Source organism: Symphalangus syndactylus, chromosome X, assembly GCF_028878055.3.
Source record: "Symphalangus syndactylus isolate Jambi chromosome X, NHGRI_mSymSyn1-v2.1_pri, whole genome shotgun sequence".
NCBI classification, from domain to species: domain Eukaryota; kingdom Metazoa; phylum Chordata; class Mammalia; order Primates; family Hylobatidae; genus Symphalangus; species Symphalangus syndactylus.
The window spans coordinates 123,687,700-123,715,500 of NC_072447.2; the positions used below are offsets into that span (position 1 = coordinate 123,687,700).

The 27,801-nt window shown below is 43.9% G+C and overlaps 1 protein-coding gene and 1 pseudogene across 3 annotated transcripts in view; one reads left to right on the forward strand and one right to left on the reverse strand.

The window, feature by feature from the left end:
- Positions 1-27,801, reverse strand: part of TMEM255A (transmembrane protein 255A) — a 52,687-nt gene that overhangs the window by 3,135 nt on the left and 21,751 nt on the right. The window contains exons 5-9 of one of the 3 annotated variants that reach the window (XM_055267691.2): positions 26,027-26,095; positions 24,497-24,568; positions 23,999-24,087; positions 15,764-15,926; positions 6,472-6,615 (exon numbers count right to left, since the gene is read on the reverse strand). In XM_055267691.2, coding sequence (XP_055123666.1) covers positions 6,472-6,615; positions 15,764-15,926; positions 23,999-24,087; positions 24,497-24,568; positions 26,027-26,095 — 537 coding nt within the window. The remainder of the gene's footprint in view (positions 1-6,471; positions 6,616-15,763; positions 15,927-23,998; positions 24,088-24,496; positions 24,569-26,026; positions 26,096-27,801) is intronic. The other 2 variants (XM_055267692.2, XM_055267693.2) reach the window with 2 other exon arrangements.
- On the forward strand, positions 9,002-11,786 carry LOC129476344 (prefoldin subunit 4-like; annotated as a pseudogene).

Consider the following 27,801-nt stretch of genomic DNA (forward strand, 5'->3'; position numbering starts at 1 on the left):
TTTTTAAAAATATGCAGTGAATTGGCAGGAGTCATTTGCCCCTTTCTCTCCCTGGCTCATGTATATCCTTGACTCTAGTGATTTCCCTGCTGAAGGAGAGTTGGCCTGTTGTGTTTGTTGCTGTATCCTCCAGAGCTCAGAACAGTACTTGCCAAGTAATAGGTGCTCAATAAATCTTGAATGAATGAATACAACTTCAGGAGCATAGTAGATGAACTTGGCATGCTTTAAAAAAATAAAATCTAGGCCGGGCGTGGTGGCTAACGCCTGTAATCCCAGCACTTTGGGAGGCCGAGGTGGGTGGATCACCTGAGGTCAGGAGTTCGAGACCAGCCTGGCCAACATGGCGAAACCCCATCTCTACTGAAAATACAAAAATCAGCTGGGAGTGGTGGTGGGTACCTGTAATCTCGGCTACTCAGGAGGCTGAGGCACGAGAATCGCTTGAACCTGGGAGGCAGAGGTTCTAGTGAGCTGAGATCACGCCACTGCACTCCAGCTTGGGTGACAGAGTGAGACTCCATCTTGAAAATAAATAAATAAAACCTATGTCCAGATTTCTAAGCCTTGCTTGAGACACAGAAAAATCTTCCTTACCACATAATGTTAAGACTGAGAAGAGATGATAGCTGCCATCATCCCCTGCCTCCCAAATCCCATCCGTTATTTCACTCTGAAGAAATGTCAGGCTCGTAGAACCTGGAGAGCCCTTAAAGGCAAAACAACCTGAGGCAGTGGACTCAAGACAATCTAGATTCCTTCCTAAAAACTCAATTTTTCTCCTCCCTCCAAGAAGATACCCTTTGTTAAAAACATCGGTATAGTGATTTCCTGATTTTCCATCTTGCACCCTTCAAACTCTCCTTTCCTCCTCCTCTCCCTCCCTCCTGTTCTGTTGCTTTCCTCAACTAAGAACTCTCTCCTCTTAACCAGAGAGGGGAGCAAAAACCCACCAGGGCAAAGAATCTCTGTGCCTGGGCATATGGCACTCACTGCCTCTCTAAATCCCACTACAGAGATGACATGAGAGGCAGCAGGCCAGTTTTAGGTGTTCCCAGCCACAGAAGGGAGAGGCAAGTTTCCTGAAGTGAAGCTAAAGGCAGTTCTGTCCTGAGAGGCATTAAAAGGCTTCTGTGGGCAGCAGCTGCTGTGGGTGGCAGTTGTACACTTTGATAATAAAAGGGGGTGGTACAACGGCCCTTGGGTTTTCACTTCTCAGTTTTGTGTTTGAGAAGTATGGGGGGAGGGGGTCATGATTCTCACTTCCCTTTGAGGATGCTGGGAGTCTTAAGGATAAAACTGAAGGGTTCCTGGCAGAGCTAGGGAGCTAACTGGCTGCAGTCCACACACCCTTGGGGTTTAGCGGGGGAAAAGGCCCACAGTACCAGTGCATAGTTTCCTAGCAACAGGCAGGCACCTTGGGAAAGATTTGGCTTTGTCGCAGCCAGGGAGTTGGCCTGGTGTATTCTGGTTTCTGCCTGAGAGTGTGACTTTAATAATGCTGTGGGCAGCTCAGGAGAACAGAACTTTGAATCCTTGTGCACCACCAAGCATGAAGAGCATCTCAATAGCCTACTGCTGGGCCTAGTCAGCTCCAGCTTCCTGAGCTGCTTCTTAGAGGCTGGGGTGGCCAACAGGCTGATGGTGCTTAAAGAGGAGCACCACCCTTTCAGGGACACAGATGGCTTTCCTCTTCCACCTTAGCCTGCCTCCTGCCTGCCTGATGGCTGACCCACACCCTTCAAGATCAATGCGCATTTCCATCAGGGCATGTTTCTCTCTTCAGGAGCCTTGTGTGACAGTGACTTCACAAAGAGCCCGGGAACTGGCTGGTAATAATTACTAGTTAAAGACACTGTGTCCCAAGGGTAAAATCCAGCATCTGTTGGTATTGTGCATTCCCTCTCTGTTCTGCCCCTGGAAGCAAAGGCTGGGGAGATGGAGAGAAGAGTGGGTAAAAGAAAGAGGAAAAAAAAAAAGGATGAGTCAGGAACAAGGGAAAGGAGGGGAAGAAAGGAAAGACTTGACAGTGGGGCGGCGGGCAGGTGGCGGGGGGAAGAAAAAGTTGAGTGATAGCAACAACAGCCTTCTAAGGCTCTCAGCAACCTGTGCCATAAACTGTACCCTCCTAGGATCAAAGCAATCCTTTTACTAAATGGGCCCAACTTATAATGAGTAACTTTTAGTGGCTAGGGTGAAACCTAGTGTACCCTCGTGATTTAATAAAGAGGAAAAACAGAGGCACTTTTGAATTGCATAGGTTGAGACTTTTATTTTAAGCTTAAACTTGGCAGGTCACCAAATGGATAGGAAAGGGACCATTCCATGGTTAGAGTAAAGTAAGGGTACTGGCCCAGTATGCCAGACTGGGAAATATTGCTGGGAACCTTGAGGGGTTTATAAATAGCTGGGTTTAATTTCTCAGCAGAAGTAAAAACTGATGCTTTGTACCCTACAGATTTTGGACTACTTGGCTAAAGCTGAAGGGGTAGTGGGGAAATAGTGCAAAGGACAAGAGAAATGAGTGTTGGATAGATGAGCAAGGAGGCAAAGGTAGTCTCAGCTTATATCCTTCCTGCTTTGGAGTATGGGGAGTTCCTGGGAAGCAAGGACACCCTGGAGCCCAGTGTTTGAAAGAATCCAGTTTCTCTAAGCTCAGCACTCAAAACTTCCTCAGGGCCAGCTGATCAGACCCAAATCCTTGCTCATGTCTGACCACAAGAAGTGTTTCCCAAGCTTCCTCACTAGACAGCTACCCAATAAGGGTATGACTTTGAGGGGTTAAAACAAAACATTGTAAGTCTTTTTTCCTCATCCTCCTATTAGCCTCAGGGTCAAAAGGAAGTTGAAATCACCAAACCAAGTCACAGAAATAGTCCTACTTGGAAATAACCAAAATGGGAAGTCATTCAGAAGAAAGTCTAGAAAGGTCCATTTTCTGGCTGTAACTTAGGTCATTTTACAATCAGAAGAGCATGAGGGAGCTCTGACCTTTTGGGGGTGGGTCTGTGCGGCAGGTGGTTTTATTGTCAGATCTGGAGTACATTTGCTGACTGCTTTTTATTTATCTGGGAATATAAGCAGATGTTTCTTGGCCTCTTGACTTTCCTTTTTTTTTTTTTTGAGACGGAGTTTCTCTCTTGTTGCCCAGGCTGGAGTGCAATGGCGTGATCTCGGCTCACCACAACCTCCACCTCCCGGGTTCAAGTGATTCTCCTGCCTCAGCCTCCTGAGTAGCTGTGATTACAGGCATGTGCCACCATTCCTGGCTAATTTTGTATTTTTAGTAGAGATGGGGTTTCTCCGTGTTGGTCAGGCTGGTCTCGAACTCCCGACCTCAGGTGATCACCCACCTTGGCCTCCCAAAATGCTGGGATTACCAGCATTACCAGGTGTAAGCCACCGCACCTGGCTGACTTTCTTGTGTAAAGAATAGTATTTTCGCCTATGAAACTATAAGGGAATGAAACTTGGTGAGCAAAAGAAAGCTAAACTAAAATACTAAAATGAAACCATTTAAGTTCTAGAGAGAAATCACTTAAAATCTTACCCCCTCAAGACTTAGGCTATACAATTATAAAGTCTTCAAACAGGAAATACTAAAGACATCTTGAGCCTGGGGAAAGATGTGGGAGACATATAAAAAGTGTCCAAGCAGCCCCTGAATTCCCCTCTGAGGAATGCGTGAAGGAGGGGAATCCTTTTTCAGTGGGGATCAATTTAATAATTTAATAAAAAAGAGTAAAGAGACCCTTTCTGAGGACCATGAGTAGGAAGCCCACGATTTAAACCAGTAGAAAGTATAAATATCCCAAAATTAACTGGGGAAAGATCTGTGCTCCACTTAGATTCACAACTTCAAAAATCCCCCAACCCAATCTCTGGAATCAGTCAGCCCTAGATATAAATCCTTGCTCTTTCACTTACCACCTCTGTGACTTTGGTGAAGTCACTTAATCTCTCCATGATTCAGTCATCTTATCTTAAAAATGGCAATTGCAAGAGTACTTCTCTCAAAGAGGTAAATGACTGAATGATGATATATGTAAAGCACTTAGCACAATGCTTAGTACATAGTAAGTACTCAGTGAATAGTAGCTGTTATTAAAAAGTAAGGGCGGGCCAGGCACGGTGGCTCATGCCTGTAATCCCAGCACTTTGGGAGGCCAAGGCGGGTGAATCACGAGGTCAGGAGTTTGAGACCAGCCTGGCCAACATGGTGAAACCCTGTCTCTACAAAAGATACCAAAAAAAAAAAAAAAAAAAAAAAAAAAATAGCCGGGCGTGGTGGCATGCACCTGTAATCCCAGTTAGTCGGGAGGCTGAGGCAGGAGAATTGCTTGACCCCAGGAGGTGGAGGTTGCAGTGAGCCAAGATTGTGCCATTGCACTCCAGCCTGGGTGACAGGGCAAGACTCTGTCTCAAAAATCCCCTAAGTCCCTGCTACAAGCCCATAGTATAGGTTTGGACTAGGTAGCTAAATCGGGATCCCTTTTCTGGGTTAGGTATGCTGTTTCCATAGCGTTCTGGGTAATGTTTTCTTTACTTTTTTGTCCCCACTACTGTCCCCTGACCCCCCACCCCCAAGTCCCTAGATTAATGCAGGGACTGTCTCATTTAATTTCTATTTCCACAGCTCCCGGCTCAATGCGTGGCACATGGAACACAGAGTAAACATTGATTGAACTGAAACCAACAATCCAAGTCACTGTTGGCATTCTCAATCTTGCTTTCATTTCTGGGGTAGGATTTGAATGAGGAATGATGGCTCCATACCCAAAAGAGAGGTTTCCTATCTTATAATTGTGGTAACCATCACCAGATGTATTATTGTCCCTACTTAAAGGGTTCATTATAAAGTGCAAATTCCTGAAATCAACGTAATTACTTTGATATAAAAGTAGAGGAGGCCTCTTGGGCTAGACCCATGTGTGGCTCCTCTACTTAAGGATGACTTTTTATTATAGGGACCCCAAGAGAATGATGACCTTCCTTGTTTTAGCTTCAACATCCCTGCATTCTCTTGAAGAATTCCTTGTTGCCTCGGTCACTATTGAAATTATCTATGCCCTTCTTGAACATATTTTTGTTTTCCAGTCTATACCACCTATTTGGGTAACAAGTTACCTGAGTTGTCTACCTGTGTACACAGTAGGCTTTAGAAAGAATTTTATCATTATATTTTCTAAGCTTTAACCCATTTATGCCTAGTGTCTCATTATTGGAACGCTAAGCTTGTGGGAGTTATTTATATCCTCCTGCTCAAGGTCATCGCCAAGGTCTGATTTTTCACAAAAAAATCTGCAACCTCTGGCATCAATGGGTTAATGGATACCTTTTTGAACTAGTACTATATTTTATACAAGTGAACAAGTGCATGTGCACACTATATGTATTATTATTGCATTATAGAGCCACAGACCTCTCTGAACGGTATCTAAACCAAACACAACAACACTTTGTTCAACTTAATCAGACTTTTAAGTTTCAATTATTTTGCCAAACTGAAGTTGAAATTAGGTTGCCCAAGGACTTTGTATTGCCAAACTGGGTGGTTAATTGGAAGTACCCCAGATAGTCGTACTTTTATGTCCCCATGGAACATTCATGGTCTCTTGATCAATAGAAGCAAATTTATTATGAGTTTCCCTTCTTTAAAAGGTATTTCCTTTGGTCTCTAAAGTTTGAATTAACTAGATTTTAGTGTAACCTTGCTCTTCTATGGTCAAGGGTTTATAATCATTATACATACTTAAAGGACCATTTCACTTGTTTGCCCAAGGTGTCTAGTTCAGCGTTCTGCATGCAATGAATTCCTTTTAAGTAAGTGCCTTTTTTGGTTCTGTTTTTCTACTAGTAGTCACGGTTCAAAAGGAAAAGGGGAAAGTGCAAATTTGGTAACACTATTTCTGACCTACGTGATAACAGGGCAAAAGGGGGAGGGGTGTTATAAAAATACTCTGTGTAGTCTTAGTTAGGAAGCCTGGAGAAAAAGAATGGGACTTCTTCCTCATTACAGGTTTGATTCAAACCCTCGCGTGGCTCAGAATGCCCTTGTGTTAAGGAGCAGGATTAGGCCTCTCCCCATATCAGAGGAATGGAAAAAGCCACTGTTGCATGGGGGCCCATGGTAGCGTACTAATGAGCTGCCATTTCCCAACTAGCTTATCTTCTCCTTGGTGTAGTTCAAGGCAATTTAGGATACCTTGATCCTACCTCCCTCTCTCCCTTTTTCTTCCATCCCTCTGTTTCTTCTCTTGGGCAGCTTCCACCTGCCCATCTCTGCCATCATTGCCTGTCTACACAGTCCTTAAGCTAGCACCCACAGGCTGCTGGCCATTAGGGAGATGCATGGCTACCTCATACATATGCAGACAATGGAAAGGTTCCATAATTGAATTTAGGGAGAGAACAAGAGAGCATGAGTGAGAGCAAGGGTAATAGAGGGTTCTTTTTTCTCCCAAAACATACCTGAAAGTCATAAGCAGAATATGGTGGCAGGTGAGGAGGGCTATGGTAGTAGGTATTGTAGGATGCCACTTGGGGATGAGCATAGTAAGAAACTGTTGGATGGGTATTTTCAACAGAACAGTTCAGTGCTGGGAGAGTTGGGTTCTGTAGAAAAACACAAATTAGAAACAACATAAACAGTCATCGCTAGGAGAATGGTTAAATAAACTTAGTACATCTATACTATGGAATACCATGCAGCTATTGATAAACAATGATGTGGACCTATTTAGAGAAGGTTGTCTAGGATATATTTTTATGTTTTCAAAGCCATTATGTTATATTAATATAACATGACCCCAATTTATGTTTTAAAAAAAGACCCCCAAAATTAATACATGTATGTATGTTTGTAAATGCAAAGAAATTAACCTGGAAGGATGCATAGCAAACTGTTAACTGTGGTTTATCTCTGGGGAGGGGAGTAGAATTAGGAGGTATACAGGGATTCTTAACTTTCTACTATATATGTCAAAATGTTTGCAACTAATTTGTATTGTGTCATTTTCCCCAAACTTTTTAACTTGAAAAATTTAAACCTATAGAAAAGTTGAAATTATTTGTGTGATTTTTAAAAACAAGAACTAAAAAGAAAAAATAAGACTCAAAATGCAAAACATCAAATAGACAAGGCCGAACAAGCTAGTGTTCTTGCTGTGACAGAGTGTGTTCAATCACAAAGAATTTGTAAAAGTTGTAAGGATTCTTAGAGATCCCAACCTTGCTAAGGGGGTCTCCTGAAGACATGAAGGGTATTCATTTCTCATCAGCCCTGTAGAGTAGAGGCAAAATCCTAGCAGTGCATAGAAGCCATGAAAGACTAAGAAGAAGAATATATTGATCCCCCCTTTTTTTTTCAAATAAAACGATGCAGACATAATTTTATATCCTTTTCACAACATGGTGGTGTGTGTAGCCCTTCAAGGGTTAAAGCTAACCTTGTCCAGAATGGAGGCCCTGCTCTCATCAGAGCCAAAGCACTGCTAAAGGAAGTTACCACTACTCATTAGTTCCCAAGTAGGACTGTGCTTTGTGCCACATGGGTCAAGGTGTGGGGTAAATGATTTTTCCATCTTCCATGTCATCAATACCTCCCCCATTCATGTGTATAATTGAGAGCTGTCTGAAAAATCAATGTGTCTTCCTTCTGGAACATATCTACAGCACATTAACAGAGAAGCAGAAGCTTCCTCTCAAGTGATGAAAATGTGTAGGCAGGCTTTGGCAGTCACAAAGGCAACCATGTTAGGGTGTTGGCAGGGGGAAACTCCCTTCCAGCAAGTTTCAACACAGTTCTGTTGCTCTCTTCCTTGGAGTGGGTTACTGTTTACATCTCTAGGAGGTTTGAAGAGCTACAAACCTCAGTCATAATGCAGCTAACAGACAGCCAGATAAATGTTTGTCGGCCTCTTTAATGTGTGAAAGAGGGCTGAGATCTTGACCATTCCAAGGGCTGGCTTGCTTTACATTTACTCAGAAATGCCCTTACCTCTCCACCAGAATTCTGAAAAGAAATTCTGTCTCTGGGGAAGTACCAGAAATCATGTTCCTTTGGCATTCTGTCAATTAAAAACACACCCTCCAGCTCTTGCAAAATGAAACCAGCTCTTCTATCTAAATAAATTAAGCCTAACTGTGGAGAAACAATCATGCAATGTAAACTATATAAAAGTTTTTGTGTGTTCAGCAAGGCCAAGGGTCTAGACAATATTTGAAAGGAAGTTGACTATTTAGAGAAGGCAACACAGAAGAAACATGAGAGTAAGATTAAATGGGTATAGGAAAGTCTCTGAAGAGAAGACAGGCAGGGGTAGAGGATATAGAGAAAATGGACAAGCCAGCAAGAGAAGGAAGAAGAGGGAATGGGGAATGGAGTGAAGACTTAGTCAGGGATGGGGCAAAAGAGATGGGCCAAAATAGTAGTGTGGTTATATTTTAAATCAATAAATCTGATTTTACAATAAATCTGGGCCCTGTTTCTATTTGTGTGCATGTATAGGAGTGTGTGTTTGTGTGTGTGTGTGTGTATGTGTATTTCTGTTAGAATTCTGGGGCTTACGTTGTGAGACGCCCGCCCTGCTCCCCGATTATTGATCAATAGCATTCTGAGCTCCAGGAACACAAAAGGTTACTAGGTAGCACAGGAAATGGTGAAAGCAATCTTGCCTGGACAAAACTGAGTCTATTCTGAGACAATGATTGTGGACTTTGGAAAGAATGCTACTTTTTTTCCCTCTCCAGTTTACTCTAAACCAGCGATACCAATTAGAATAAAATGGAAAGATATATTCACTTTTTAAAAATTCATCTCAAATCCTCATATCTTTGGTCAAAAACACTTCTTCAAACGTTTCTTTAAGATCTTTTTCACCAAGCACCTCTTGTCAGGGTTCCTTTCATGATCCCACAACTTTGGAAATGGTGGTTCCTAGCTGATTCCATTGAAGGCTGCCAGCTCACAGCCCTCGGCTCTTGTCCTCTCTCTCTGGAAATGGCTTTCATCAGCCAGCACCCCTGGGCCTCCCTGCAGACCCCGGGGACTCTACTCAGGGAGAGGCACATCACAAGTCACCAACCACACTTGGATGTAGGCCAAGGATTTTACTTAGGCTCACCTGAATGATGTTCCTGGACTTTTTACACCATGGTCTTATTTTAATAGAGTGATCTAGGCAGTGATTCCTCCTTGGTATCCTTATCTGTGCCCCCACTGGTGTTCTCTAATCTCATGAATCAAAGATCTTCTCCCCGGATCTTTGCTTTCATTTTTTTTCTGCCCTGGTCCTTGATAGAGTTCCCAGGATTGACATTTGATAATGCTCGGTACTTCCCTTGCTCTCCTTCCGTACTGTGAAAGAAGCTCCCAACAGGTGGAAACAACTTGCTTTTAATTTTTTAATTAAATCAACTAAACAAAGGAGGTAATATCTGTTAAGACACTCATAGAACCAGAAAGGGCTATCCAATTGTTAGTCAGGGGCAGCTGGGATGGAACAGAAAGAGCAAAGGCTCTGGCATTTGACAAATCTGGGCTCCAGTCCCAGTTCTGCTACTCAGCTCTGGGCAAGTCACTTGACCCCTCTTGGACTGTTTCCTCACCTGTTAAACAGAGACAGTAATACCTACCTCACGAGGTAGTAATAGTGAAGATTAACTGTGCAAAAGCACTTTGTAGAGGGTTAGGGGCCATTATTGCCGCTATCAGGACAGACCATCAGCAAACCCATTTTTTCCTCAAGATATCAAAGATAACAGTGAAATTAAGAATGCAGAAACAAATCTATATATCTGCAGTTAATTGATTTTTGACAAGGTTGCTAGGACCATAAAGTAGGGAAAGAGCAGTGTCTTCAACAGATGTGCTGGGAAAACTGGATATCCACATGAAAAAGAATGAAATTGAACCCCTAACTTATACTAGATATAAAAATTAAATCAAAATGTGTCAAAGCCCTAAATGTAACAGCTAAAACTATAAAATTCTTAGACAAAAATGTGGAAATTATGGCCTTGAGCTTGGCAATAGATTCTTAGATATAACACTAAAAGCACAAGCAACAAAAGAAAAGATAGATAAATGACACTTCATCAAAATTAAAAACTTTTGTGCATCAAAGGCCACTATCAAGAAAGTGAAAAGACAACTCACAGAATGGGAGGAAGTACTTGCAAATCACATATTTGATAATGGTCTAGTATCCACTATTTTTAAAGAACTCTTACAAATCAACAACAACAAAACAGATTTTAAAATGGGCAGGATTCTTGGTCAGTGGCCAGGTCTCAGCCACAGCAGGGGAGTGGAGGGTGTGGGATGCTGGGGGTGCCCAGCTCTGAAGCTCAGTGTGGGGCCCAAGACTGAGGCCCCCAGCCCTTATAGCTGCTCCGTGGGGAGCCCTGTCTGCACCCAGGGCCCTGAGCATTTGCTTAGGCACCTGGCTTGTTGAGGCAGGGGGTCCCCAGGCCAGAATCCATGGAGGGCTCTGGGCACCTCTCTCAGTACTGAGGGTGCCTCTGGGGAGCATGAGGACCCTGCAGCCTGGGCCTTGTCCTTAGGGTGTGGGAAACTGAAGGTCCCATTGACTGAGGTTGGCTTTTACTCACTTGATGCACTGATATGGTTTGGATTTGTGTCCCCACCCAAATCTCCTCTTGAACTGTAATCCCTGTAATCCCCAGGTGTTGAGGGAGAGACCTGGTGGGAGGTGATTGGATCATGGGGGTGGTTCCCCCATGCTGCTGTTCTGATGATAGTGAGTGAGTTCTCACGAGATCTGATGGTTTTATAAGGGGATCTTCCCCCTTTGCTTCCTTCACATGCACTCTCGCCTGTTGCTATGTAAGATGTGCCTGCTTCTCCTTCTGCCATGATTGTAAGTTTCCTGAGGCCTCCTCAGTCATGCAGAGCTGAGTCAATTAAACCTCTCTTCTTTATAAATTACCCAGTCTTGGGCAGTTTTTTTTTTGTTTTGTTTTGTTTTGTTTTGTTTGTTTGTTTGTTTTTGAGATGCAGTCTCACTCTATTGCCCAGGCTGGAGTGCAATGGCGCGATCTCGGCTCACTGCAACCTCCACCTCCCAGGTTCAAGTGATTCTCCTGCCTCAGCCTCCCCAGTAGCTGGGATTACAGGCATGCACCACCATGCCCGGCTAATTTTTGTATTTTTGGTAGAGACAGCGTTTCACCATGTTGGCCAGGCTAGTCTCAAACTCCTGACCTCGTGATCTGCCCACCTCGGCCTCCTAAAGGGCTGGGATTACAGGCGTGAGCCACTGCACCCAGCCGGGCAGTTCTTTATAGCAGTGTGAGAATGGACTAATACATGCACTTTACCTGGGTTATCACATCAGCCCTTAAAAGTCCACAGGTAGGTGCTACTAGTACTATTGTTTACAGGCTGCAGAAAATTTCAATTCTACTTTTGAAGATCAGCATTAGGTAAACAAATTTGCAAGGAATATGAGTGGAATCACAGAGCTGAAGGAAGAAACAGAAGTTAAAAGGAAACAACTCCACATTTAGAAGTTGTTTGCAATGACATCATGCTTGCAGATGATGACTGCTTAATGATACCTTATCAAATTGGTGATGTTTTCATTAGCCATTCTCAAGATGAAACACAAGAAATGTTAGAAGAGGCAAAGAAAAATTGGTAAGAAGAAACTGATGCCTTAGAATCTAGAGTGGTATCAATTCAGTGAGTGTTAGTGGATTTGAAACTTCAGTTATATACAAAATTTGGGGGTAACATAAACCTTGAAGCTGATGAAAATTAAACATTTTATAATACTTTAAAATTTTGTTTAACAATCTTGAATATTGTTTGGAAAATGAAAAATGGGCAAAAACTTGATAGATATTTCTCCAAAGAAGATATACATAGAAATTGCACACAAACATATAAAAAGATGCCCAACATCACTGGCCAGCAAGGAAGTACAAATCAAAACCACAACAAGATACCACTTTGTGCCCACTAGAATGTTTATAATTTTTTTGAGAAAGTGTTGGTGAGGATGTGGAGAAATTGGAACCCTCACACACTGCAGGTATGAACGTAAAATGACACAGCTGCCGTGGAAAACAGTTTGGCAGCTCCTCAAAAAGTTAAACATAGAATTACCAAATGACCCAGCAATTCCACCCATAGGTGGAAAAAGAATTGGAAGCAGGTAATCAAACAAGTACTTGTACATGATTGTTCATGGCAGCACTATTCTCAGTAGCTAAAACGTGAAAACAACCCAAATGTACATCGATGGATAAAAAGTAAACAAAATGTGGTCTATCCATACAATGGAATATTATTCAGCCATAAAAAGAAACAAAGCACTGATATATGCTACAAGGTAGATGAATCTTAAAAACAAAAAAATATAAGTGAAAGGAGCCAGACCCAGAAGTTCGAATATTGCATGATTCCATTTATAGAAAATACCTGTAATAGGTAAATCCATAGGGACAGACAGCAGATTAGGGGTTGCTGAGGCCTCAGGGAAGGGGCAACAAGGAGTGATTGTTTAATGAGTACAGGTTTCAGGTAATGAAAAAGTTCTAGAACTAGACAGAAATGATGATTGCACAACATTGTGAGTGTACTAAATGTCACTGAATTGTACACTTTGAAGTGATCAATTTTATGTTTGTGACTTCCACCTCAAATTTTTTTTTTTTGTGACGGAGTCTTGCTCTGTTGCCCAGGCTGGAGTGCAGTGGCGCGATCTCGGCTCACTGCAACCTCCGCCTTCCGGGTTCACACCATTCTCCTGCCTCAGCCTCCCGAGCAGCTGGGACTACAGGCGCCCGCCACCACGCCCAGCTAATTTTTTGTATTTTTAGTAGAGGCGGGGTTTCACTGTGTTAGCCAGGATGGTCTCGATCTCCTGACCTAGTGATCCACCCGCCTCGGCCTCCCAAAGTCCTGAGATTACAGGCGTGAGCAATCGCGCCTGGCCCCACCTCAATTTTTTTTTAAGGGGCACAGTGAGGGAAAACAGGGGACTAAAGCTAAGGCTAAAAGCTTGGCAGGGTTGTATTCCTTAGCATATCATCTTCCTACTCCTCCCTTCTTTCCAACTTCCAGAGATTTCTTGAAAGTGTCCATCTAGCCACTCTCTCTGTCTTCCTCAGATGCTCTTTGCCTTCAAAATCCAATTCTTTCCATCATCATGGAAAAGGGTCTTATCAAATCCTTCATGCTGAGTGAGAGATTAGTACTTAAAGTATAAACACCTCTGTGGCCTACTAGCCTATTCCTTTGTTTAATACATGCATTTTGAAAGTGGACAAGGAGAAAAAGGACAATGCTTATCTTAAAGTAAGGAATAAAACATGGTGGCAGTTTCAGCGCCCACAGTAGGGTAAAATTGGAGAGGGGGAAGCCTTACAGGCACCCCACAGAGCCTACCAAGTAGCTACCACCTACTCCATTTGTGCATCAAGGTATCTCTGCCATCCAAGCCTGAAAGCTCTAGGGACAATTTAGAGAACTCTTAACACCCATCCTGAGGTCCCATCTCCTCAACTCGCGAAACCTGGGAGCTTCTCTTCCAGCCAAAGCTGCCGAGATTCCACACAATACCTGTACTTTCATCTGCCCCCTAGGGAAAGTCTCCAAGAACAAAGGGCATTCTTTTCTCCAAAGAAGCCCCGACCCAGAAGCAGCTTTTTTGCAGCTCTCTAACCTAAAAGCTTCCTCAAGGCCAAATTTACAGGAAATCCTTTTCCCTCCTGGGGCTCCACCTTTGTTGATGTTTCCCCTACTTGTTAGTGCTTGGGCATTCCAGAGTCCCGGGAGGGAAGCTGGGATGAGAAATGTGCGGATGAGAGAGGGAGAGAAAGAAGAAAGACAGAGGCCAGGCGCGGTGGCTCAAGCCTGTAATCCCAGCACTTTGGGAGGCCGAGGCGGGCGGATCACGAGGTCAGGAGATCGAGACCATCCTGGCTAACACGGTGAAACCCCCGTCTCTACTAAAAGTACAAAAAAAAAAAAATTAGCCGGGCGTGTTGGCGGGCGCCTGTAGTTCCAGCTACTCGGGAGGCTGAGGCAGGAGAATGGCGTGAACCCGGGAGGCGGAGCTTGCAGTGAGCCGAGATCGCGCCACTGCACTCCAGCCTGGGGGACAGAGCAAGACTCTGTCTCAAAATAAAAAATAAAAAAAGAAGAAGAAAGACAGAGTGCAGATGGGCAGGAAAGGATTTCTCTTGACTTAGAGTCACTAGCAGGAACACTTAATACTTCCAGTCAGCCCAGTACTGCTGGAGACTTGCAATCCAAAACGACAGTTTCTTTCTTTTCCCTTGTCCTACCCCACCTTTCACTTTCCAACATTCATCCTTTTGACAGTCCAGGATCAAATTACAAACTGCCTTTCAGGTTTCTGTTCTTCAGGGACCCCAAAATCTGACAGAAACAGCCAAGGGCCTAGGGGCTAATTTCTGGGGTCAAAGTAAAGTCCCTCTTAGGCACAAAATAATTCCATAAACAGATGTGGAACGTTCATTTTTAAAGCAGTGGTATTCAATCATGGCTGCAGATCAGAATTACCTGGGAGCTTAAAAGAAAAACAAAAAACAAACAAAAAAAAACCTGATGCCTGGGCTTCAATTTAGACCAATTAAATCAGAATCTTTAGAGAAGGAGCCCAAGCATTTTTTTTTTTTTTTTTTTTTTTTTTTTTTTTAGAGACAGGGTCTCACTTTGTCACCCAGGCTGGAGTGCAGTGGTGCGATCATGGCTTACTGCAACCTCAACCTCCTGGGCTCAAGTGATCCTCCCACTTCAGCCTCCCAAGTAGCTGGGACTACAGGTATGCCACTACACCCAGCTAATTAAAAAAAAGTTGTTTTTTTCTTAATAGAGACAGGGGCTGTTGCTCAGCCTAGTCTCAAACCCCTGGGCTTAGTCAATCCTCCTGTCTTGGCCTCCCAAAGGGCTCAGATTACAAGCATGAGCCACCATGCTGGGCAGGTGATTCTTATATGAAGCCAGGTTGATAACCATAACTCAAAGCTATTATCTCCATAATTAGAGATCTAGGTTTATCAAATAAGCAAATAAATGCTTAGAAATGCCTTAGAAGGAAAGGAAAAAAAGAAGCCTACTATATGGAGTACCTACTGAATGCTGAGTCCTGCTGTGCCTTTGCAGACACACATACAAAAATAGAAAAGATTTGGAAAGAAAGAATGGAAAGTGGGGAGGCTGAGGTTGAGGTCCAAGTTGAAGGCAAGACCTGGCAAGCAACTTAGCCTAGAGCTGGCTCTGTGAATGCAAACAGAAAAGAGCCCAGATGCTCTTTCTGAAGAAACTTCAGGATGAAATACCTGGGGAGGGGAAGACTAGCATTAATCCTACGTATAGCTAAAATAACCTTTCCTTCCATCTCTCCCAAAGTTTGTTAGGGGAAAACTATTCCCAAAAAATTTTACTGAAAGTGTGGGGTGGGGCTATAAAAGACTATGTTTACATAGTGCAATGGGGGAACTGAGAACACCCCTTCCTCCTTTTACCCCCCACCCCCAGAAGGTGCCTCCAGAACACAGGTAATTTGTGTATAAAAAGAAATATTTGCAGACTGATGACATTACCTGGCTCCTTCAACTTGAGACATTTGAAGGCAGCTACATCCTTGAAGCAATTGCTTCTGATTCTTCCCTTCAAAACATGTGTCTGCATTTCCTCCAACTGCCTAGCCTTCCCCCTATCCCCAACAGGGGCCACTGTGAAATGCAAAGTCAATTCTTTCCTTACCATGTCCTTAAAGCCTCCAAGGACAGCGGCAGTGATGATGCCCAGGAACAGGCCAACAATGTTGAGGATGGTGGCAGACCAGAGCAGGTGGTAGAGGTGGATGATATCTTGGCAACTGCTGACATCGATGTATTCGTAGTACCCACCAGTGATCTCCACCCGGCTGGACAGGGAGGAGCATGCTCCAGTCAGTCCCCAGGGAGCAGGCTGTCCTCCCCGGCCCCCTCCCCAACCCTGGGATTGGGCTACCATACAGCTCAGTGAAAAGACAGGTGGGCAGGTGGGGAGCTACAGTAAGAGACATCATAGCCATGTACTATAATAAATCAAAGTGTGATTGCTTATCCCCACTCCCCGAAAAAAACCTCCTACCTGCCAGAAAAATACTTGTAACCATCACTAACACTAATCCTAGACAGCACTTATTGACATTTGCTATGTACCAGGCAGAGTGCTAAGCATTTTACATATGTGAATTCATTAAATCTGTGCTGTTTAATGTGGTAGCTACTAGCCACACGTGGCTATTTAAATTTAAATTAAGTAAAATTAAGCAAAAAGAAAAATTCAGTTGGTAAGTCTCACCAGCCACATTTCAAGTGCTCAATAGTCACATGTGGCTAGTGTTTACTATACTGGACAGAGCAGATTACAGAACATTTCCATCATTGCAGAAAGTTCTGCAAATCCTTACAGTATTCTATCAAATAGGGACTATCATCATGACCATTTTACAGACGAAGAAAGTGAAGCACAGAGAAGTTAAAGAACTTGCCCAAGTCATAAGTGGTAGAACTGGGACCTGAATTCAGGCTTCAAAGACTTCAGTGTGTGCCCTCTCAAAACGAAACAAACAAAAAAACAAACAAATAAACAAAAACCAATGTCCTGGTAAAGAACTAAAGCTGAGTTGCTACACAAAACCTGAAAGTCGCCTCCGTGGGGAGGCCTTTCTTGACCACTCTGTCCAAAGACACCCCTTCCCAGCCCTGTCGCTCTCTATCACATTATCCGCTGTGGAATGAATTTTGTCCCTCCAAATTCATGTGTTAAAGCCCTATCCCCCAATGTGACCGTATTTTTAGATAGGGCTTTTAGAAGATAATTAAAGTTAAATGAGGCCACAAGGGTGGGGTCCTAATCGGATAGGATTGGTGGCTTTATAAGAAAAGGAAGATCTCGCTCTCCTCCTCCTCCTCCTCCTCTTCTTCCTGCCTTCTCCCCTGACTTCCCTACTCTACGCCCCCCCCACCCGCCTTTCTTTCCCTCCCTCCCTACTTGAATGTGAAAGGAAAGGCCACTGTGAGCACAGAGGGGAAGTGGCACAAGCCAGGTAGAGAGCCCTCACCAGAGCTCGACCATGTTGGCACTCTGATCTTAGACTTCCAGCCTCCAGAATTGTGAGAAATAAGTACATTTCTATTGTTTAAGCCACCTGGTCTATGGTATCATGTTATGGCAGCCCGAGCTAAGCAATACATCACCCTTTTCTAATTTCTCTGTAGCATTCATTCCTATATGAAAATATCTTACTGATGTGTCTACTACGTTATTGTCTGCCTCCCCAACTTGAACGTGAGCTCCATGAGGGCAGGAACTGGTTCATTTTGCTCACTGCTGTGCTTGACACACAGTTGGTGTTACATAAATACCTGTGGAATTAATTAAATGAAAGTTCCTGTCCTCCTGGATGTCACAAACTAGTTTACAACTTGGCCACGGGAATTCATCATGAATCTAAAACACTATGGTTCTTAAAGTCACAACGAAACGCCCTGGCATTAGGATGATTATTACATGTGACTCCCCTGCTATAAGAATGCAAAAAAGAAAAAAGAAAAACAATCAAAGATTGGTCTCCAAAATGAATCAGAGAGGGATTATTCACATATGAAAAGACTTAAACTTTACAGATGAATTTATCTTCAGATTCTTTAAAGTCAGTGTTTCTCTAAGGAGGTGAAGTCAGTGTGGTTACAGGGCAGACTGCATCAGAATCATCTGTGTTTATGTCTATGTGTGCCTGCCTGTTTGTATCAGTGCGTTATTTGTGTGTGCCTGTGGGTGTCTCTGCGTGTATCTGTGCATGTATCTTTGAGGAAGAGAGATGGTTAAACATGCAGATTCCTAGGCTCAGCCCCAGTCCTACTGAATCTGGTAGAATCTCTGGGGATGGGGTCAGGAATCTGTGTTAACAAGCTCATCAATGTTTGAGACCCACTCTTTTTAATAGTAAGCTTCCGTAGTGGAATTTTTTTAAAAAATATTTTTTGTAGAGACAGAGTCTTACTATGTTGGCCAGGCTGGTCTTGAACTCTTGGCATCAAGTGATACTCCCACATCAGCCTCCCAAAGTGCTGGGATTCCAGGTGTGAGCCACCACACTTGGCCCATAGTGGAATTTTAAGGGAGTTTCAATTAATCAAGAGTTTGAATTGGATTTCAGTATTTTCAGGAGCATATCTCAAGAGCCCATGCATGAGAATACATTGTCTCCTATTAGCTGGCATTGTACTAGGCCCTGGGGATAGGGCAGGGAGGTTGCACAGATTATTTACTGCCCCCCAAAAGGGACAGCTGTACAAGGACTATTCTCTGAAAATGACAGACCTGTGTGTATGGGTGAGTGTGGAACTGTAGGAGCACCTTTGTGGCTTGGGAGTCAACTTCTGACATCCCCCAAATTATGTTTGCCTGCCTCCTGAAACACCAAGGGTGGGCTAGTAGTATATATAGGCAGGCAGTATGCCATAGCTGACTCTGAAGTCAGACTGTGTTCGAATCCTGGCTCTGTCATCTATGCTCTGTCACCAGATGCTGACTCTAGCAACTTACTTTCTTACTCTTAGATTACTTACTTTACTTAACTTCTCTGAGCCTGGGGGATGTAATGCCAGCAGGCATGAAAGCAGTACTCCAACATATAATAAAAGCCCCCACTAAAATATGTAGCTACATTTTGTTCCTTCTAAGAGCCAGCCTCTGGCAACACAATTCAAACCTTTGAACCCTGTTCTTAAAGGTATTAACACTTTATTTTGTTTTTTGTTTGTTTGGTTGGGTTTTTTCTCTTTTTTTTCCTTCTTTTCTTTTCTTTTCTTTCCTTTTCTTTCTTTCTTTTTTTTTTTTTTTTTTTTTTTTTGACAGGGTCTTGCTCTGTCACCCAGGCTGAAGTGCAGTGGTATGGTCATGGCTCACTGCAGCCTCAACCTCCTTGACTCAAGTGATCCTCCAACCTCAGCCTCCCAAGTAAGTGGGACTGCAAGCTCACACCGCCATGCCCAGCTAATTTTTGTAGATATGCGGTTTTGACATGTTGCCCAGGCTGGCCTCGAACTCCTAGGCTCAATCTATCCTCCCATTTCAGGCTCCCAAAGTCCTGGGATTACAGCCGTGAGCCACTGTGACCGGCCAGTATTAAGACTTTGTAGGCACAAACCACAGTATGGGAATAGGATAGTAGTTTGTTTTAAAATATTCAATAATTTTAGATAATATATACTTGGTTTCAGTTTGAGTGGTTCCAGCAGCCATTTAATTTTTTTTTTTTTCACTGAACCATGAAGGAAAAGAAAGCTAATTCTTAGATATGGTTCGGGTTTAGCAAATTAATGTGTTTTTTTTTTTCTGCTTGAGATTCAGGATTCCATTTGGTTCAGTCTCTGGGCAGAGCTTCCTCTGAAATTGCACCTTTTGCATTCCCACTGCTCACATCCTCATGCCTCCATCACTGTAAGGCTGTCCTGCCAGACCCTACTGCTGCCTGATTACTCTTCCTAAAACACTTTTAATAATATGTCATTCACTTAATCGAAACCCTTCTGTGGCTCCCCAGTACCTTCAGGGGAATGTTCAAATTCCTTAGTCTGTCAAAGTCCAGCCCCAAAATGGAGTACACACTCCAGACAGGCTGGAGTCCACAGAAGCCCCACATTGGCTATGCTGGGTACTAATTCCAAACCTTTGCTCAGATTTCTCCCCCTGCATTGAAGGTATTGCTTTCTGTTCTCTGCCTATCCTAATCTCTCTCACTGCTCAAAGCTTCAATAGTGCCTTCTTTAAAGACGCCACTACCCATTCATTAGCTTTTTCCTTGGACTCCCATAGTCTATTCCTCTTAGTTTGGCACTTTGTATATATCAATAATTCAGTTATTTATTTAATCTAATATGTATTGGTAGCATATCAGTGCTAAATACTGTGCTGGTGCTAATGTTACAATCAAGGCCAAGGCCAACATGATGTCTCTGTCAAAATCGCAACCTCTTGAGGGCAAGGGTCGTCTCTTAACATTCCTTTGTGTCTCTCTCACTGCCTAGCACAGTGGTAGAAACATTAAAGGTCATCAATAAATACTCGGTGAATGAGTAACTGAGTGCAAAGACTAATCACTGTATTGATCATGAGATTGATTACCCAATGTGGGCTTTTACCCCCTTGCTCTCAACATTCTGGGTGGACCTAGAGAAATGGATAAGTTCTCTGTGTTTCAGCCTCCTACTTAACAAAGTAGGCAGCAGAAGATCTTAGATAAGGCAGGAAGGCATCCTTCTGCTCTTCCATAAGGGCCTGGAACACTCACCAATTCTTGGTGGATGGGCAGTGGCAATGGCCAGCCTCTATGTGTCTCTCTCCTGCTGTATGCATTCTGCATATATGTTTAAGTCCCCCTCCCTGCAATCCCCCTGGCAAATTGAGTTCCTTAAGGGCAAAGCTGTGTCTTATTGATGCCCATTCTTTTAGAACAGCCCCAGCACATAGTAGGAGCTCAAGAAAAGTTTGTCGAAGAAAAGAGTGAATGGAAGTAGGCTATCTTCTTTCATTTTATTACCAGCTGATGCTGTTCACAAATCACTTCATTTCCTTTAGGTCACACGCTGAAAACCAGTGATAGTGACTTGACCTTTCCAAAGATGAGTGAGTAGGTGAAAGCCTGAAGTACGCTGAAAGGCAACTGCTGAGGAGCTGTGTCCTAGAGAAAGCCACCTTCCTGCATGAGGCTAAATAGAATAATCTATGTTTGGTATTAAAACCTCAACACCCCTGACGTCAAAGAAGGCCTGTGGGTTCGAGGGGACAGTAGAGACTCTGTTTCTGTAGCACTGTACAAATGACTGCCTGATGTTTTTGTTCCCACTTTTTTTTTCTTGGCCTCCTTTCCAGGAAATGGACTGGAGGAGCTGGCAATTGATTAAAAATAGGCTTCGTGTGAGGAAAACAAACACACATTTGGCAAAATTAAAGTCTCCAAGCCTCAGAATGCTTATTGCTAGCTATATTTAGGCCTTGAGTTTAGGTCTCTTTGGCTCTGGGTGGAAAAAGCCCCAGGTCAAGAAAAAGCATTTTCCTCTATTGTGGGACCCTCGCCTCTTCAGTCTCAGCCTGGGTTTATGGCCTGGTGGGACCGTTTCCTCAGGAAAAGCTAAGGAAGTCCTTTTCTAGTGGCTTTGCCCTTGGAATCTTAGCACTACAGACTTGGGAAAGGGCTTTGAGAGATGTCCGGGGCTGGCTTACAGGCACTAGGTAGGTGAAAGACATTTCTAGGCTTGAAGATCTTTAGTAGGACTGTTCCCATGACCCCTCTCAGTTGCCTAGTCCAATATTTTATTTTCCCCAGTGAAAAGGGAGTTCTTCTTTTTGTTCCTTTTCAACAAATATCACTCCCTTTTCATCAGCTCTTTACTCATGCCCAGCCCTGTGCTGGGGCCAGGGAAGAATAGATAAGATTAAGTCATGCTCCCTGCCCTTAGGGAGTGTGTAGTTTAGCACAGCTCCTCATAAAATTCCTTGAAGACTATTCTGGTATAACTTGCTTTAAGAAAGTAAGGAAGTCGATTTTTATGAAGTTCAGATTGACAGGAACATAGAATGGACTTGAGCCTCAACTTTCAAAAACAATTCATCTGAGGGCTCAGCCAAATGGAATTTAAAGTAGGATTTTGTGTATTCAAACCTTTTTCAGAAACACACTGTCACAGAGAGAAAGGTGTGTCTGCAAGGAATCACTTCTCAATCCTCTCAGTGGGCCTCCTCTCTCCTTGAGATCTCAGGCCCAGTTCTGGCCAGCTCCCAGCACCACCCTAGGAGGCCATGAAATGGGAAAGGAGAGGAGAGCACCAAGGAAAATGGAGAAGGATGGTAGGAGGAGGGAGAGAAGAGGGAGGAGATAAAAACAAAGGGAAAGACAGATCGGGGAAGGAAGGATGAGGGGAGGCAAGAGGAAAGATAGTAAAATAACCCCAATTCCCCTAGGACCCGTGTTACATTTCTTTGATCATTTTTGTGAGGATGGGCTGAGGAAGTACAGTTACAGCCAGCTCTTCATCATTGCTGCTAAGGAGGGAAGTCCTTTACAAGTGATGGTTATTATTACAACATAAATAATTGAACTCCCCAGACAATCCCTAAACCTCATTTGAATCTGTAAATTTCTCTTCCTCCACTGCCAATGAAACAAGACTGGCACAAGCAAAGAAGGTAAAGGGCTGGTGTATGGTCTCTGCCTTCTCCTCCCTGCCTCTAGTCTGGCAAGTCTTAATCCTTAAACCAGAGTAACTGACCCCAAAATACCAACAGTAGGGAATGTGAGTGATGAGAGGGCTGCATCCACCTGCTGCCTCTGAATCTAGCTCCATCCAGCCCCACTCTGCAGGTTCCTCCCCTTACTCCCTCCCTCCTATGGCCCTCAGTTCGCTTTCATTAAGATTCTGAAGGAAATACATGCATGACAAACATTGGTCGACATACCCTGCATGGAGAGGTGTTCACTCACTGTGCACATCACCTACTCACACATCCCTATTGATTCTACCTTCTAAATTGCTCTTAAAATGATTCCCTGCGTTGCATTGTCTCCAACTTGATCTAGGCTCCATTCTCTATGGCCTGCGCTCTTGCAGTGGCCTCCTAGCTGCCTCCATTCCTCAACCACTCAAGTCCATCTTCCATGCTGTACCCTTCAGTGGCCCCCAATTGCCTACAGGGTCAAGTCTGAAGTCATTCCTATGGCCAATGAGCTCTCTATCATCTGATCTCTGGCTACACCTCTGTCTTACCTCCTACCACACCTTCTGTAACTACCTCCACCCACTACCTCTTCACAACTACCAGGAATATCCTTCCCACCTTTATCTTCTTTTGGTTTGTCTCCTAATTCCCTACTTATTCTGTAAGTCTCAGCTCCCGTATCACCTACTCTTTGACACTGCTCCCTCCTGGCAAACTCTGACTTTCATTCATTGGGCCTCCAGAGTCCCCACCACATCCACTGATCCCCACTGCACTTATCACATTATATTGCAATCGATTGTTCACATGTCCATCCTCTTTACTAGTCTACAAGCTCTTCAGTGGCAATCTCTGTATTCCTAGCACCTAAATATATTTTGAAAGAAAGAATAAAGGATGTTTTAGCAATTTAGAGTGCACAGAGCCAGAGTGGCTGTAGCAGAACCAGCACCAAAACTGCTCCTGCCTCAGAACCTTTGCACTTGCTATTCCCTCTGCTTGAAGCACTCTTTCTCCAGGTATCTACCTGGGTTGCCCACCCACCCCCAACTACATTCAGGTCTGCACAAATGTCACCTGCTCAAAGAGGCCTTCTGTGGCTAGTCTATCTAACATAGAGTGTGCATGCATGTGCACGTGCACACACACACACACACACCCCTCATCACTATCTACCTCTCCTGCTTCATTTTTCTTCAGAGCTCTGATCACCACCTGGCATTATATTAGATATTTCTGTATTTGTTGACTGTCTCCCCTACTAGAATATAAGCTCCACAGGGGAAAGGACTTCTGTTTTGTTGGCTGCTGAACCTTCAGTGTCTAGAACAGAGCCAGGCACCGAGAAGGTACTCAGTAACTATTTATTGAACATTGTTAAACTTGGATATAGACAGAGCTGAGTTTGAATCCTATACATATTATTTTCAAGTTCTGTGTAACCTTGGGCTAGTTGTCTGTTTCCTCCGAACTTCACTCTCTTCATCTATAAAATGAGGATGACTCTGCATACATCCTAAGTAAGAATTAAATGAGATCAAGTATGTGAAAGTACCTAGCATGATGCCTGGCACAGAGAAGGCAAGTAATGTCTGTTAGCCAAAATCTGTTAACAGATCAATGTCTTCCACTTCCCTAATTCCCACAATGCACCCTTCCTTAACCTCAGCCCTTCTAGTGTCCATTGTGGTCAGACCGTTATTCCTGTGTCTGGGCCTCAACACTTACTTGCCACAGTTGTAGAGGTCACAGCAGAAGCAGGTGTTGCCCCGGATGCGAGGTGTGCAGAATTCACGGCTGAGGTGAGGGCAGTTAACCTGACGGTATACAACAGTGAGGAGATGAGCTGGCATTGGATAGGAAGCAGGACCCTCTGGGATTGGAAATGCGAGTTAGTGACTGACAGAGACAGTAAGGATGGCTTTGAAATGAACACCCAATGTGTGGGAGGGATGGGGCTGGACAGGGAGCTGGCCGAACTTGTGCATGAGGCAAGTCACTGTGTAGCTGGGCTCATGTCCAGCCTCAGCCACAGCCCTCAGTGCCCCATCCCTGAATGGTGGAGATGGAGAGAAGGAAGGACAGATGGAAGGACAGACGGAAGAGCAAATGGACTGGAGGAAATGAGCATATGAGGGCAGGCAAAATCAGGGTACAGGAGGAAAGCAGGTAAGGTGGGAAGGAAGACAGAGGGGCCGCCGCATGCACTCTGAAGTACAATAGTACCTCTCTAGCTGCCTGGGTAAGGTTCCTCATAACCCTCGTGGAAGGAGAATTTTTGGTTGAGGAACTTATGACCTTATATAGGAAAAATAGGGTTAGGGGGACCAGGGTTACAAGTGAACCTACGGAAGTCATTATTAATATTTTTACAGTCACCAAATTAACACAAGAAAGCTATCACAACAAAATCTAGAGAACAGCAATGACATTTTACACATTTTGAGTTAGCAAAAAGGTTTTCAAAATGGAAAAGAATTTCATTTACCATCTCTTGTTAGCAAGAAATTGTCCAGCTCTCTCTCCCATCCAGATGCAATGAAGTGCTGCTAAATTTGTCTTGCTTTGTTATAGAGAATATTCATAGCAAATGGGCATTTTTTTCTACATTGGGTCCTTCATGCAAATTCTCACTGCCTTTCAGATAAGCTGTTATCATATATGCATTTCTATTCCTCCTATCTAACCTGAGAACAGTGAGAGAAATAGTAAATTTATGGTTGTTAAAAGAAAAAGGAGTCAAGCGGATGGCAGAGACATAATCAAAGTATTTGCCATGGTGCCTTTGGAGCAGGACTGCTTTGCCTTACTCCAAGGGCACCCATTCACATTGTATTTTATGTAAAATGGCTTCCCCTGAAGCTGTGCAATGCAGTGGCCATTTTACATCCACTTGCCTTCCTTTTCTCTTCCCAACTGAAAGTTTACCATTTTTCTAACTATTTGGGAATGATTGACTTTCAATGTGACGTTAATAGAGCACAAAATTGTCAAGATTCCTGGAAGCCTAGGTACAGTTTCATATGGAGAAATCCCTGGGTTGGGAAGGGATTATTGTGTACTGAAATGAAAGCACTCCAAAAATGACCTGGAGTCATACTTTGCCTCACTACGCATTGCATCTAGCTCTGCTTGAGGCAACATGGAACATAAGGAGAGCTGTTTGGGGCAGAAGAGAGACTCATCTGTGCATGCTCAAGCATTATTAGGCTGGCCTCTTGGAGGTGTTATGAGAGGGGCCAGGCTGACAGTCCCAGCCTCCCCAGAGCATAGAGGTGGATCTGGCTTCTCAGTTACCCTCATTTGGCTTCCAGACTCATCCTATGTGTGGAACTCAGGCTCTGCCTCCGTAGTTCAGGCCTTAGTGCCCTGGTGGGGCTCCCACTTTTATTCCAACTGAGCACTGAGTTCAGGCAACTGAACCATCATCCACAGAGATAGGGGAGGGTCATGTCCTGTAGCCTCTGTACTCTCATCTGTCCCCCTGAGGATCAAAGCTACATACGGGGAGGCTCCTGGCTGGGGTCAGAGGGTCAGCCTGTGGCCACAGAACAAAGTAAAACTGATTAGGCCTCATGAGGCTCCAGCCTATGACCATGGCCTGATTAGCAATGTGCTCTGACCCACTGAACAAATCAGCTATACATACCTAGAAATAAACCTTAGGCCCATGAAAAGGAGTAAAAGAAAGGATGTTTCAGGCAGAACAGGGGACTTTCCCAGGAGGTAAAGACATGCAGCCTCATTCTGGCTCACCTCCTCAGCTTCCTTCTGTGATGTCTTGGGAACATAATGGCACCGGTTAGCGTAGAGTGGTTTCAGATCCTGAAAAGGGAAACACCAAACCAAAGGGGTTTTGGCTTTGGAAAATAAAACAGCAAGTGTTGTACTTGGTAATAAAAGGTTTGAACACACACACACACAGAAGCAGGCAAGCAGTAGATTGGGTTAATTTCTGAAAGTCACGGGAGACTGAGTGAAGATTAGACAAAAATACTTTAAAAATTACTTTCTATTAGACTGCTTGGTTAATGAGAAATTATGAAACTGATTGAGAAATGGGCTTCTTGAAATTTCCTCTCTGGTTTTCTTTTACTTCCAGCCTTTGTCTTCTTGTAAACAGTCCCCAGGGAACAAGAAGCAAAACTCCAGGTTATTATGAAATGACACTTTCAAGCGGAGAGAGCTCAAGTCCAACAATGAGGTTTCATTATCACCTGGGGACGGGACTATGGCTGGCTGACTTGTACCTCTTGCTGTCATTTCTGCATCATTTTCAGAAGGAAGAGCTCAGGAAGTAAGCCTCAGGAGGAGGGGAAGCTCCTGAGGCTGCTGTAGATTTTAACTCAATTGAACTGTGAGCCATTTTCACCCAACTACGTAGATTAGATAAAGTCAGTGAACTCCAAAAACACTGTTCAAGCCTCAGAAAACTAACATGGGGCTCAAGGACAGTCGATTTACTCTGCTGGCTTGGCCAGCTTCCTGATGAGAGAGAGCTCTCATGCATGGGGGTTGGGGTAGAACCAATAGACACAAGCCAGGGCTGCCTGGAAGCTTCCAGGCAGGAGCTGCTGTTCACTTTCCGGACTGATGCTAAACCTCCCCTGAGTGGTAGGGGGCTTCTGCCAAAGGCACCTTAGGACGGGACAAACAACTTATGCAAATTGACCTTGGGGTTTGGAAGAAGTACCCAGGCAGAGGGAATTTATGTATTGTCTCCTTCCCTTCTGCCCCCACTTCTTTCACCATTTCCGATCATCTCAGTGGCTGCTTTTCCTCATACATGTGATTTATCATCTCTTGTACTTGGCACTCAAATGCCTCCTGCCTTCTAGCCGGCCTCCCCATTAAGGTTCTAGGACTTTCCATCAGCTAGCTACTTCTACATGAAACTCCTGCCTGCTCAATATTCTAAAAGTACCTTGCCCTGTTAGCTTAGCTTGGAGTCTAGCTGGAAAGGAATGAGGGTGTTCATGCTCACACCTGGAAGGGCTTATTGTCCACGTTTGGTGTCTGGGTAGTGGCAGAGTAGCTATCATAATTATCCTGCTGAAGAGGAGACTTAATGTGCTGGTCATAGCCCTTCTCACCTCCCGGTTTTGCAAAAAGCATTCAGCCACTAAGTGCCCTCAATGAAGACAGACGTGTGATAGTTGCCCATTTGCTGCCTCTGGCTGATACTCTTCATTGAGGCCCAGAAGAGGAACAAGAACAAGGCAATTGGGAGGCAAGAAAAGGTCACTCAGCCAGGGCTTGGCAACCTCTGTAATCTGAAGGGCTACCAACTATGGCATGAAGGGGTAGAAAAGGAAATTGTTTTATGTTGAGTGTCTGCTCTATGCCAGGCCCTCTTAGGGCATGTCCATTCCCATTATTTAATTTCATGTTCATGCTAACCCTGAAAGGTAGGTTACTACTATAGCCCTTTGGAAGAAAAGGAAACTATGGTACAAGAAGGTAAAGTGATTTTCCAAGCTAGTTAATGGCTATACTAGGGAGAGGGGAAAGGAAAGAAATATGAGACAAAA